Below are 13570 nucleotides of genomic sequence, written 5' to 3'. Positions count from 1 at the left end.
TAAAGTAACCGTCGTCAGCAGATCTGTATCGATCTAAAATCGTAGCTCATGATGGCTAAACACTCTGAAGGTGGTTTAATAATTACGCTAAGTTGCTGATCTGAAGTATTGGTGGTGATTCTTATTTACTTTCCATTCGCTTTTGATCTGACTCAATGTTGTTGCAGAATCTACTTCTAGTTCAATCCTTCAAAATCTCGCTTCCCAACATTTCTCAGGCCCAACCAGTAATATTCCTTGCATAGCCGAGCAACCATCATCTCTGATCTTCCTCTCCAATACCTCACTAATTGGACTTGCAGATTAATGAAGCTTAATCTACAAAGTATAAAACGTGCAGGCTGCGAAGAATGAGTCCAATCTCAAATAGGATTGACTTTTTATATTATTCTCATCACTTCTTCGCCTCTCATCATTCAATTCACATATTTTAAGGACTAGGCTTGTGATGTGGCCACTATCACTGGCAACAACATCTTCAGGAACAAACCTTCTCCAAAACCAGTGTGTGCCCCCGACTCGTACATTCGTTCGGCACATGCACTCTTGTCTCCGGGAGAAGCAAAGCCACGAAATTGTCATTACGGTGACAAGTCCAGCAAAGATGAAGAACAGACCGAACTTAAAGTGGCAAAGCATGGAAAGAAAGACTTGAGCTATGGCGAATGTGAAAAAACATGTTCACTGCAACATTTATAGCTTGTCCCGCAGATCGAACCTCAAGAGGACATATTTCACTCGGCACCAACCATCCCAAAGGTCCCCAAGACCAAGCATACGCTGCAACGAACAAGCATATGATGAACAAAAGCAGGTCAGCTTCACCTTTGCTGAACGACCCTTCTCCTTTAACTCCAAACTTCAAAGCTATCATGAGCCCCACAGAAATCTAGAAGCAATTCATGGCAATGTATAAGAGCTAGTTGACCTTGAAGGTTATATATAAGAGACTTGGTTGTGTGTGTGTGTGTGTGTACGATACCTGACAAAGAAACATTTGAATGCCACCTTCAAGGAATAAGATCCTTCTTCCAAACTTGTCCACGGAGAAAATAGAAATAATGGTGGCGATGACATTGACGCTGCCGGTGATAACGGCGGACATGAGAGAAGCATCGCCGCCGAAACCGAGAGTCTGGAAAAGGAGAGGCGCGTAAAACATGATGACGTTGATGCCTGTGAGTTGTTGGAAGCATGGAATGAGAGAGCAGAGTATGAGTTGAGGTCTATATTATGTTGTGTGATGGTTTTCCAAGGATGTACCACCTGCCTAGCCACTTCAATCAAGTCGATGAGATCTTGAAACTCGTCGTCCACCTTCTGGGTTCCACGAATCTTCTGCAATATAATCTTAGCTTGACCATATTCTCCTCTTTCGATCATGGAGTTTGGCGTGTCACCCAAGAAAAGAGACGCAACACACAACAGAAGAGCCGGTGCTCCTCCTACACCTAAAGAAATTCTCCATCCATGTTCATGCTCAGCAGTTAAATAGTTGATAAAATTGGCTATCAAAATGCCTATTGTTATCATCATCTGGAATCCCATGTTCAATGCGCCTCTGATATTTGGCGGAGCGATTTCAGATAAATACACCGGAACAGACTGTTGACATATAAAACAAAATTGAATGTGGTTAGTTAATTAATCCTTGAACAACAAATAAAGGAGTATCAGGGGGGAAAAAAAAATCACACGCTAAGAGTTTATTACTTACTTGATTACAATATCCCACGCCAAAACCTAGCAACAGACGGCCAACGATGAGCATGTGAACGTTTATGGCAAAACCATTCAACAAGGCACCGACAAGGAAGAACAATCCTCCAAGAAACATGGAGGTTTTACGGCCCAGAATTCTTGTGGTGTTAGAGGCAAAGAGAGAGGCTATCAATGCTGCGAGGTATAGAGATGAGGTGAACAATGTAAGGAGCTCATTGTTGTATTTGCAGTACGTGCACTTATGGCCTTTTAATCCATCCTTGACTTGTTTGTACACAGAAGGGAAGAACTTGAGCAAGAATGGGTCCATGGAAGTTACACCTCCGGTGATCCCAAGGTCGTAACCAAAGAGAAGACCTCCCATGGCAGCCACGAAGCAAGAGACCAATACGTAAGTTGTGACTTTGCCCTCATAATAATTCCTTGATTTATATGATGAACATAAGCTCCTCCTCCAGCCATCTTTAAAATATCTGGTGATGTATGGATATTGTCTTTCAACTCTTTAGATCCTTTTAATTATTTGCCTTTGTTGTGCACACCAGACTTGCTAAATGATAAGTTCGTGATGAGTTATATAGGTTTTGAGACGATGACAAATATGACAAGTCTAGGAGGTTTTCACAACGACATTGTGCTTTTTGAGGTCTGTCATACAATCACAATATCCTAAATTTGGAATCTTTTTTGCCCGATTTCGTTGTTACAGTACTGTCGCATGGATATATTTTATATAAAACACATATTGTGTCCTATGAGCAGCTAGTTGTTTTCGAATTTTTTTTTTCTCGGAATGTATGACTTTTCCTAATTATTAACTAACAAATTATTTCAGCCAAATTCCAACAAAGTAATGAGGTTCAAGTGCTGGCTGCTCAACAGAGAGACAAGTAACAACGACCTTAAATAATTAGGAAAAGCAACACAATATCTTGTCCGCCTACACGTGTGTTAAGAAAGAATCATTGTTTGCTATTGCCATTTACATGATTTTCTACTACCATTTATTTAAGAAGCTGACAGATAAACAAATAAATGAAATAAATAAATAATAATATGAAAAAGATGTTCAATCTTTCATTCATATACTTGTGTCAAAACAAGTATCATCATTTCCTTCAATAAAGGATAAAAAATGTTAAACCGTTAAAAACATTGAGCAATTTGGGGAAAATATTTGCTATATTCACGTAGCTCTTGCAGATTTTTTTAGAGGTGAAAAATAAAATTTGAACTTTCTTATAGGCTAAGAAAATTATAAGTATTTACTTGTAACAAAAAAATTTCTATTAGATATAATATTACTAGAACATCAATATTAGATACATTAATTATTTATTGAATAAAAAGGAAAATACATAAAAAATTGTAAAATGTCAAAATTAACAGTGCTTTCAGTTTTTAATTATTTATAATGTTATTCAAAAACAAAAGTAAGTATAAAAATTTTGTAATGAAACTTTTGTGAAGTAATTACACACAGCTAATTTAATAAAACCCAACTAATTTTAAATAATAAAAGTTATATCTTTTTAAGTGCATTGTTAATCTTTTAACTCTACATAAAGTTTTAGTTATATTTCTGAGTTTCATAAAGTACTCTTTCCGTTAAAAAATATAAACATTTTTAATTGAATCTCACTCACAATAAAATAGTTACTTACTTTTAAACTAACATCATCTTTCCATGTTTACCCCTATTAAACTCCTTACAATAAATATAAAGTTATTTATCAATAGGGATACTTTAAAAAAAAGCAATAATTACACATCGAAAGACTAAAAATGTCATATATTTTTTAATATCCAACTCTTCAAAAAATTTCTTATATTTTTTAACGGAGGGAGTATTTTTCTAATCTTGTAGGCCTAATATTATCAATTTTAAATGATTACTTTTTGTGTCAATTATTGTCAAGGACGCAAAATTTGAATAAATGGAGCATAAAAATATAAAATATAAAATTAAAATTAAAATACTATAAAAGATAATATAAATTTATATTACCAAAAAATAATAATGTAAATTTAAATTTTATAACAACTTGAGAGTTTAAAATTTTGACTAAAAAAAGTTAAGATTTAAAATATATTAGATTTAAGTGAAATATTAAAGGCTTAAATTTTTTAGAACTCAAATATGTTTTATTTTGGGGTTAGTAGATTCAAAATTATTGAATAGTGTGTGCAAATTTTCAAAAGTTACAATGCATACTTGTAAATTTTATCAAGTTGAGTGAAGGCATTTGTCCACCTTCACATCAACCTAGATCCATTGCTAATCATTGTTATTTTTTAAAAAATTAAACTTAATATGTTAATATTTATAATTATTTTATCAATATTTAAAAGTTAATTAATAAAGTAATTTTTCATTGATGAAATTAACGCATTAGGGTTATAGGACTAAAAAATATTTTATAAAATTAAGAAACCACAATAAAATATTATGTAAAATTAAAAGATTAAATGTATACTTTATAGTCTAAAATAATTTTTATCATAATAAAAGGGGCTCTAAGTAACAACTACTGTATGCTAGAACTTGAAACAATTCATAGACTATGAATACATAGTTAGCTGGTAGGATTGTGCTAATTTGAAAACTTGTTGGAAGAGTTTCTTAATGGACAAAAATTTCAAGATTGCAATGGCTAGCTTCAAATCAAAATGTCTCTAAATATGGGATTTTTATATATTAACAACCGGACTTTTTTAAAATTTACAACTCAACCTTTTTGCTTATTTTAAATTGAACCTTTAGAAGTGACGAATCAGACAAGGAGCAAAATTTAAAATATTCTAGAATATGGGGACTAAAATGAATTTTCACATTTTTTATAAATAAAAATTAAAAAAAGTTAGAAAGCAATAGTGAAATTTGGGGGGCCCTTGCGCCTCTGCATTCTTCTCCGCTTTTGATGTTCCAATTCAATCGGGTTAAATGATCCTGAACGTCAGGTTCGTCACTATTTTAATTAACTGCAACTTTGAAATTTACAACTTCTAGTTTTTGCAAAGAACTCGTTATAAATTAGACATGGGATTTCATATGTGTGTGTGTATTACTAATTAACAACTGGCTTTTTAGTACTATTGTATAATTTAACTATTGTTCACTTCCAATTGAGCTTTTGGAGCTTTGAAACATATTTTAAGAAAATGATACTCCCTCCATTTCAGTTTATAAGATATTTTTAAAGGTAATTTAATATTCTAAAATATAAGATATTTTAAGAAAAGTAAAATTTAATTAATTATAATTATTTCAATATTACCTTCACTGATTATATTTTATTTTTGTATTTAATGTTTCACATTCGTTAAACCCTGGTTTCTGTTATAACAAAGATAGAGAAGATTTTGTTTTTTAAGAGATTAAATTCTCAATAAAAGATAAGATATATTTGTGCTTATCGATTTTCCAAGCAAATGTTTCAAAACTTTTTCTGTTATACATATAGTACCAGTACTGCTCTTTTAATATCCCAATTAATGCTTTCAAAAATACTTGAGATTACCGGTATTCTCATTTCACTATCGATATTGTGGTTTTAACTTAGAAAATTTCAATACTTCTCTTAGTATCAAAACTAAGTTTTAATAACTAAACCAGTTCCACAACTTAAGATATTCAAAGATTCTAGCTAGTTATACCGATATTCTCTTGTTACTACTGATATTGTAAAACCTAAAAGTCCTCAAATATTTTATACTGAAACTATTAGTTAGCGGTATTGAAGTATTTAAACAAGTTCTCATTTATTTTGATTAATATCGGAATTAATATATTAATACTTGTATTGTTGTTCATTTTCTAAAAGATTATACCGGTAATAATATTTATGTCCCCTGTTTTACTAATGCTTTCAAGTATAGTTATCAAACTCTCGAGTTAACTCTACAAGTTTAATATTTTTGTATTTTTAATTTATAAAATCGTGTTAACTTACTTATAAATTCAGACAAGATACAAATTCAATTAAATTCACAAGCTTATCTCTAAGTTTATTGTTTTTATATTTTTAACTTATAAAATTATGTCAATTAATTTATAAACTTAGACTAGATGCAAGCTTGATCAAACTTATTAAGCTCGTTAATTTTTTTTAAAATTGAGCGAGTTAAGTATATATTATGAAGAATTCAGTTTATAAAAGTTATAAAGCCTAGTTCAAAGGAAAAAAAAACTTAAAATGCAAAAATTAATATTAATAAAAAAGAAAACAAAAATATCAAAAATAAGTTCTACTATTTTAAAATTTTTATGTCTTATATATCATAATTTATCAATGTAGATGAGTTTAATTTCAATGATTTATACTTTTAATATGTTTAAATTAAATTATAGTTATATTTTAATGGCTATATAGTTAACAAAGGTAAACCATTATAAGCTTCCGATTTGAGTTTATAATATGAGTTTACATCCTTGTCACGAGTTTATTTAAATTTGTAGTTTAACAGTCTTGCTTTTAAGAGTTTTTGGATCAATAAGGATACTACGGAATTACTATCAGTACTCTTTGTTTATTTTCCAAATTATTACTGGTACTATTGGCTGATACTCATATTCAACATGTTATTTCCTAAGTTTTGTAATGGAATATCCATACTGTCTTGTTACTACCGATATTTATGTGTTAAGTTTTCAAAACTGAGTTAAGTATACTAGAATGGTTGTTTCTTCAAGCATATATATTATCTATCAATGAGAATTCCTATACTATCCAATCACTACTAGTATTTGTTTCCAAACAATATATTTAAACACCAGTACGATTCGATTACTTCAGGAAGCAAGTCCTTTAAACTTATAAGTTTTACGCTGATATCACTCGTATTGTGGCATTACTGCCGACATTCCCTTCAACGAAAATATGTCAAAGCATTAAATGCTATTTAATAAAAAGTAACCATTTATGCTTTTCCAATATGTCCGAAAGTACATATCTTGTCCATCTTTTCTGGCGAAGCCCCTGCTGCTGTAGACAGCAATGGACGTAGGAAACTGAGCTAATGGGGGCATAGTTATTTAAAATTTAAATAATAAAAAATAATTTAATATATATAATAAATATTTAATTTTGTAAAATAACCTTAAAAAAGAAAAATTAAAATAATATTTTTATAAAAATAATCTAAATTTAAATATAATGTACTTAAAATTTAAAATATATTGAATTTAGGTAAAAATATAAAAGATTTAAATTTTTCTGAACTTAAATATATTTTAATTTGAGTCTTGTGAATTTAAAATTATTAACGTAATGGGGGCACATTTTTAAAAATTCCACCTCCTCTTTATAAATATTCTCAAGATGTGCCCCCACTGCACCTGCGTCTGCCACTGGTTGCAGACATGAGAAGAATGATGATTTCATTGCACCTCTTACAAGTTACAATTATCAGAATTCAAGAGCAACGACTAATTATTAAATGAGTCTTAACGGATATTTTATTAGTTTGCGCTGGCTATAAATGCAACTCTTGTATGAAAAGGAAGCATACGTGCTTAAGCATTCGATATTCGCAGCAAGTCTCTGTTGCTACATTCATTATCCCTGTACTCCTTCCATTTTTAATTATTAAAGAAGTTATCACTTTTAACTTACATTTTTTTTATAAATAAAATTATTTATTTTAATAAGTATTTACTGCACATTTTTTAAATTATTTCTTATAATTTATATTAATAAAAAATAATTAATATATATTTATGTTGATTCATATAAGGCATTGTAGTCTACTTTTTTTTAAAATTGTATGATACAATTTTTTCTCTACACGAATACACACATATAATTGGAGGGAGTACTTCATTAGTTACAAATTCATTGGAGGGAGAAAGTTATTCTGTAATTGATTACTTGGGTGATTATATTGATCTGTTTTTTGTATACACTAAGTAATTTTACTTAAGTTCAAGAAATTAAGTGGATACATTAGTGCTTGGGTTATACTAAGGCATCTAAGAGCCTCTGAGAATCTTGAAAGATATATACTAAAACTCCCAAGCGTGAGTATTGGGGAGGCAAGTGGATTAGGTAAACCAATATAAATCCTAATATTGTATCTCTCTCTCTGCTTGAAATTATCTCTCCTCTTTCAATTAACTCTTGTGGAATCATTGTAACTCCTATCTCTTTATCATTATGCGAAATTATTTATTATTCAAATTTTTAATAACCCAATTCACCTCTATTTTGATTTCTTTAAAAATATAAAATCATATTTTTTTATAAAAAATGTATTTGAAAAAAAGAAAATATAAAATGTATTTAATGAATTTGATTGATTTGCATAATTTTACCAAAAAGATATCTTACAAAATTGAGATGGAGGGAATATTTCTTTTACATAAGAATGGGTATTCTGTTTGCTCTTACTCCTTCCGTTTAAAAATTTAAGGTATTTTTAATAGAATCTCACATTCTAATAAAGTAGTTACTTATTTTTAAATTAACCTTATCTTTTTATATTTACTCCTATTAAATACCTTATAATAAATATAAAGTCATTATCAATAAGGGTACTTTTGAAAAAAAAAAGGTAATGATTACACTTTGAAAGATTAAAAATTTCTTATATTTTTTAAAATTTAACTTCTTTAAAAAATATCTTATATTTTTAACGGAGGGAGTAGAATTTATGTCAAATAAGAATATGGGTTCTTCATTGATATTTTGACCATTCGAAGTCCTAATTAAGTTTTCATTTCTGGTTTTCAATTGCTATTCTTCCTCCAGAGGGAACTTTCCAGCTCTACATCGATCTCTTTTTCTTCTCATGCTTTTATTAAAGTAAAAACACTTCTTGTTCTTGTCTGCTTGAGATTACAATTTACGCTTTTATTAAAGGAAAAGCGCCTCCATCGGCCGGTGCTTTCCTTCAGGCCCCAAGAAGCGTGGATCTTTAATTAATCCCCCAATTATCTATTATCCTAATTAATTAAATCATTAAGAAATAAACCACACAGATATAAATAAATACTATGTTAATGTGTCGGATATGAATTTTATTGATATTTATATACACTAATACTAATATGGCTCAGGCCTCTGATCTCAAAAATTCTATATCCATATAAATAAAAGTATATGCAAAAGAGTAGAGAGAGAGAGAGAGAGAGTGTGTGTGTATATATATATATATATATATTTTTTGCAACTTCTTATCATTATTTATTTTGACTGTTTGTTTATGCTCCTAGTTAGAGTAGAGCTGACCAAAGCCCAAACTACCTATAGCCAACTTATCCAACATAAATAAATTTAGATACTACTTTATTTATTTAATTAATTTTCTTTTCATTCTTAACCAGCCAACTTATTGGCCAGTGATTTATGGAGACAATGAATGGGAGTGTTTTAATCGCGCTAAGAGAGAGTCAATTTCTTAGACGAATGATATATAGTAAAATCTAAAAGATTTTTCATCCAAAAAAATGTAGAATATTAAATTAATTATAACAGTCATGTCTGCATTAAAAGTTTTTGAAAAACTAGCTAGTTATAAATAACAATTCAAACAGTTATAAATTAAATAAAAAAAATCTCAATTACATATACTAAGAGTTATATTTATAATTTAAATGTTTTATTTATAATTGAAACCTCTAAATTTATAATTAGTTTGATTATTATATTATTTGCATCTTATTCTATGGAAAATTTTGTTGATGACATTAATTTTTTCTCTTATGTATGACTCAACTGTCATTCTCCCAAATTTCTTGGTGAGCATGTACCAAGCCATCTACGGTATAATGTCAGTGATAATACAGGTCCAAATGCTGATGCTTTTGTTCCATCGCTTCTTCCTTTTTTGTTTTCATGAGGCTGCATTCCATTTAAAGGAAATGAAGCACCTGATTCTTTGCTTTAGATTGGACGTAAGAAATAAACGAAATGCTATAAATATACATGCCATATGTGCGTGATAGCTGCAGATTTAAAGAAGCAACAATGCATTGACGTACGTAGTGTGTGAAACATGGAGCAAGCAGCTGCAACAGGTGGTACTGGTAAGCGCAACTAATTAATTAGTGTTTGTTGAATTTGTTTGGAAGAAATGTATAATTAGATAGTTTGAGTTTTGTATGGTTAAGTTATGTAAATGTGAATGGATTTGAACTGATACGTGAAGTCTTATATTAGATAAAATTATATTTAATAATTGATATATAGTAAAGAGAAAGGATCCACAACTTAATTAATTATTTAAATTTTTAAGTTAACATGTGATGTCCTTCCACCACTTTTTGCCCATTTCTCATTTTGATCCCCATTCCTAACATGAGCACAATTCTAAATGAATTTCAGAGATGAGAAGAGAGGTAGAAGAAGGCTTAGAGATGGCTATACTGTACAAGGCAATATGTGACAACAACTGGTTGGCTGCAAAAGTATTCATTGATGCCCATCCTGGTTGCTTGAACGCGGAACTCTCTGCTAAAACTGGCGAAACAGCTCTTCATGTGGCCGCAAAGTTCGGCCGTGTGGGCATCGTGGAGGAGTTGGTGAGATTAGTGCCATCTGAGTATCTTGAAATACCCGATGCTCTTGGCCATACTCCACTTATAACAGCTGCAATGCATAGCGGACTCATTCCAACTGCAGCATGCTTGATCCAGAAAAATAGCAATGTACTTGCAATAGGCAATCCATGGCTTCCTGTCGCATCGGCTTTTCGTAATGGCCACAGCCAGATGGGACGCTATCTCTATTCTCTCACTCCTTTGCGAGTCTTAAAACCAGAAAATGGCCTTCCGGGTCCTACCCTTCTCACACAATGTTTTTTCTCAGGAAATCTTGGTAACATAACTTAACCTGCAACATATTCTAGAGAGTTATCATAACATTTTGTATTCCTGTTGTTTTGCCATATATTCCATCTCAATTGTGCCATGTGAATAGATATTGCGTTGGATTTGCTTCGTCGATGCCCAGAGCTGCTTTTCGCTCCTGACGCCAAGCCGATGGCAGCGATTGTCCGAATCGTGTTCTTCCTTCCTCAATCTTCTCTCAACACAAGTCAACTTGGGTTCTGGAAGAGATGGCTTTATCACTGTTAGTACATGCCCATGTTTCTACTGCCTTTACTTATTTGCTGGCCAAACTGCTGAATTATGATGATGAGAGTAATGATAGTGAAGCTCAACGTATTTTAACTATTGTGTTATATATATATATATATATATATATTCATTCAAGATGATTGCTTCAGAAATTTTCCTAAATATTATTTGAAGAAGCTTACCTTTCTCCATTTCTTTGATCACATTTTTGGTGGAAGATACCAAGACACCATCAACCACTACCACTGAGCATTCCTTTGTAGATATGAAAAACGAAAGCGAGAGTAACAAAGCCCAAGGTACAATATTCTCTATCCCTTGATTAGAGGATGAAATCAAGTAATATGACAAATCTAATAAAATAAAGACTAAAAGATGTAAATTCTTTATTTTGTTTATCATATTTCATGCATGAAAATCAGGTTTGTCAGCATGTAAAATTTGTACAAGCTAAGTAGCTCAATGTCAACATAATGAAAACTTGAAAAGTCCTTAAGCTCAAGCTATGTATAAGATGCTAAATGTTTGGCACTTAAGTCGAACGTCGTTATGACCTAAGAAAAAGAGATAGACGTACACACACACACACACACACACAAAACAAGTTATTTGTTTGCACGTGTAATCCTGTCGAATGATTGGACTAACAAATTATTCCATCTCAATAGGGTTAAATCTATTGCAGTTTCTCATCTCCCACATCTATAACTTTTCAGGTATGCATGCTAAGTTCCCCAAAACTTCAATTGGATACTTTTATTAGTTTTGTTACTTCACATGATTAAAATCGACTGACATTAAGTTGGATATATCATATATCTGATGGGTGACCTATTGTCCAGGAATGAAGGAAATCTACAAGATGAAGTTGCAACATGCACAAGCAACTGAAATTTTAAACCTAGTTTGCGAGAATCTAAAATTTCTAGATCTCAATAAAAAGAACAAGATTGCAGAAGCAATCAATGTTGCAGCTAGGGAAGGGAAAGCTGAGTTTTTGTTACGAGTTGTCAAATCAAACCCAGAACTCATCTCGTTGGTCACTTTTCCTCATCCAGAGGGCCACATTTTCTTCACTGCCATTTCATATCGTCAAGCTGAGATTTTCAACCTCATCCATGGGTTTCGATTTAGGAATGCAGCATCATCACTCATTTTTCCCAACAGCAATACCTTGTTCCATGTGGCAGCCATGTTGGCTCCTGCTTCACAACTCAACCGCATATCTGGTGCCGCTTTACAAATGCAAAGAGAATTGCAGTGGTTCAAGGTTATAAGTTTAAATATAATTAAATGCTTTTGTGTGCGTGCGTGCGAGGATATATTATTTGGGAAAAAGATGTAACAAATATTTTGAATAGCTACAATTGATTCAAACTTTTATCTTGCTTTTTTTTTTTTCTTAACATAGGAAGTAGAGAGTGTGATGGATCCTGGAAATAGGTTATTTCAAAATAATGAGGGGTTGACTCCAGTGGAATATTTCAAGATAAACCACAAAGAACTGAGGAATGAAGGGGAGAAATGGATGAAAGATACTGCATCTTCATGCTCAGTTGTGGGTGCTCTGATCGTCACCATCATGTTTGCGGCAGCTTTTACAGTTCCAGGAGGGAATGATCAAAATTCTGGGTACCCAATGTTTCTGAAAGAAAAGTTGTTCAAGGTTTTTTTAATTTCAGATGCATTGTCATTGTTTGCGTCTACTACTTCTGTGCTTACATTTTTAGGAATCCTTACGTCACGCTATACAGAAGAAGACTTCCTTTACTCCTTGCCTACAAAACTGATCATAGGCCTTTCTACACTTTTTCTCTCCATTGCAACTATGATGATGGCCTTTTCTACAACCATAATCATCATGTTGCAACATCAGTCATCACGTGCAGGGGCATTTCTTCCAGTTATTATGCTTGCTAGTGTTCCGGTGACCCTCTTTGTGTTATTACAATTCCCTCTTCTTGTCGAAATAATTTCTTCTACTTATGGTCGTGGCATTTTCAACAAGAAGGTAGAGAAATGGCCTTGAATGTGTGTGTATATGTCTTATTGTCTAGGAGGAAGGGGACCAGCAAAGGCTAATACCCCTTCAAATTTTTTAAATTTTTCTTAGTATTATATAGATATTACATATTTCCAACCTTCCAAATTTATGAAAACTTTGTAAAATACACAGACATTACATATTTCCACATGTATTTTCTTTCTCTCTTTTTTGTGTGAAATGTATAAATTTTCTATTGAATAAAAAAAATTTCCTCTTGAATTTAAACTAATTAATTTTCTTTTATTTTTACCCTAACTAAGGGCATAAGTTGGGATATATGTCTCATATATATATATGTGTGATCTTATGATGCCAAACTAATTAGTTTAAAAGTAGTTACAGTTGATGATCATCGTGGACATAATAAATTTCATATGTAATTGAGAGAATCCACCATGCATGCATTCTGTGATAATCCTGAAAAAAATAATAAATAAAATAAATAAATAAATAATTAGTAATAAAAAATCTATAATAATTTATTTAGAACATATTTTATTAGAAACAATTATAATAATAGGAAGTGTTGGTAGAGTGTTACTCCCCCGGTCCTATTTATAAGTCATTTCTACCAACCTCATCAATACCAATACAATAAAAGTACAAGGAATAAAAGTAAGTAAAATTTCAAACATGCCCCTATATAACAAATCTAAAAAATAATGTCCTGTTACTTTTTCTCTCTCATGAAGTGTAATTTTGGAAATACCTCTCAAATATTA

General features: G+C 31.3%; 1 protein-coding gene and 1 pseudogene across 1 annotated transcript; one reads left to right on the top strand and one right to left on the bottom strand.

Annotated features, from left to right (window-relative positions):
• Positions 1-318: 318 nt before the first annotated feature.
• LOC129322618 (sugar transport protein 10-like) lies at positions 319-2184 on the bottom strand (annotated as a pseudogene).
• A 7500-nt stretch (positions 2185-9684) lies between these two features.
• On the top strand, positions 9685-12959 carry LOC129321306 (uncharacterized). The gene is made up of 7 exons (XM_054967026.1): positions 9685-9748; positions 10047-10538; positions 10641-10793; positions 11020-11100; positions 11470-11517; positions 11644-12071; positions 12213-12959. Exons 1-7 carry the CDS (start codon positions 9718-9720, stop codon positions 12828-12830), a joined length of 1851 nt encoding a protein of 616 aa, XP_054823001.1. The 5' UTR covers positions 9685-9717; the 3' UTR covers positions 12831-12959.
• The last annotated feature ends 611 nt before the right edge of the window (positions 12960-13570 follow it).

This window comes from Prosopis cineraria, unplaced genomic scaffold (genome assembly GCF_029017545.1).
Source record: "Prosopis cineraria cultivar Desert tree isolate PC_DT_omini unplaced genomic scaffold, ASM2901754v1 PC10, whole genome shotgun sequence".
Lineage (NCBI taxonomy): Eukaryota > Viridiplantae > Streptophyta > Magnoliopsida > Fabales > Fabaceae > Prosopis > Prosopis cineraria.
This window is presented reverse-complemented; position numbering and strand designations above follow the sequence as displayed.

Bases quoted from the DNA above. Each gene is read 5' to 3' on its own strand.
- LOC129321306 (XM_054967026.1), top strand. From the start codon at position 9,718: ATGGAGCAAGCAGCTGCAACAGGTGGTACTG. The intron at 10,539-10,640 runs GTAACATAACTT...CCATGTGAATAG, and splicing joins TTTTTTCTCAGGAAATCTTG to ATATTGCGTTGGATTTGCTT. The intron at 12,072-12,212 runs GTTATAAGTTTA...TTCTTAACATAG, and splicing joins GAGAATTGCAGTGGTTCAAG to GAAGTAGAGAGTGTGATGGA.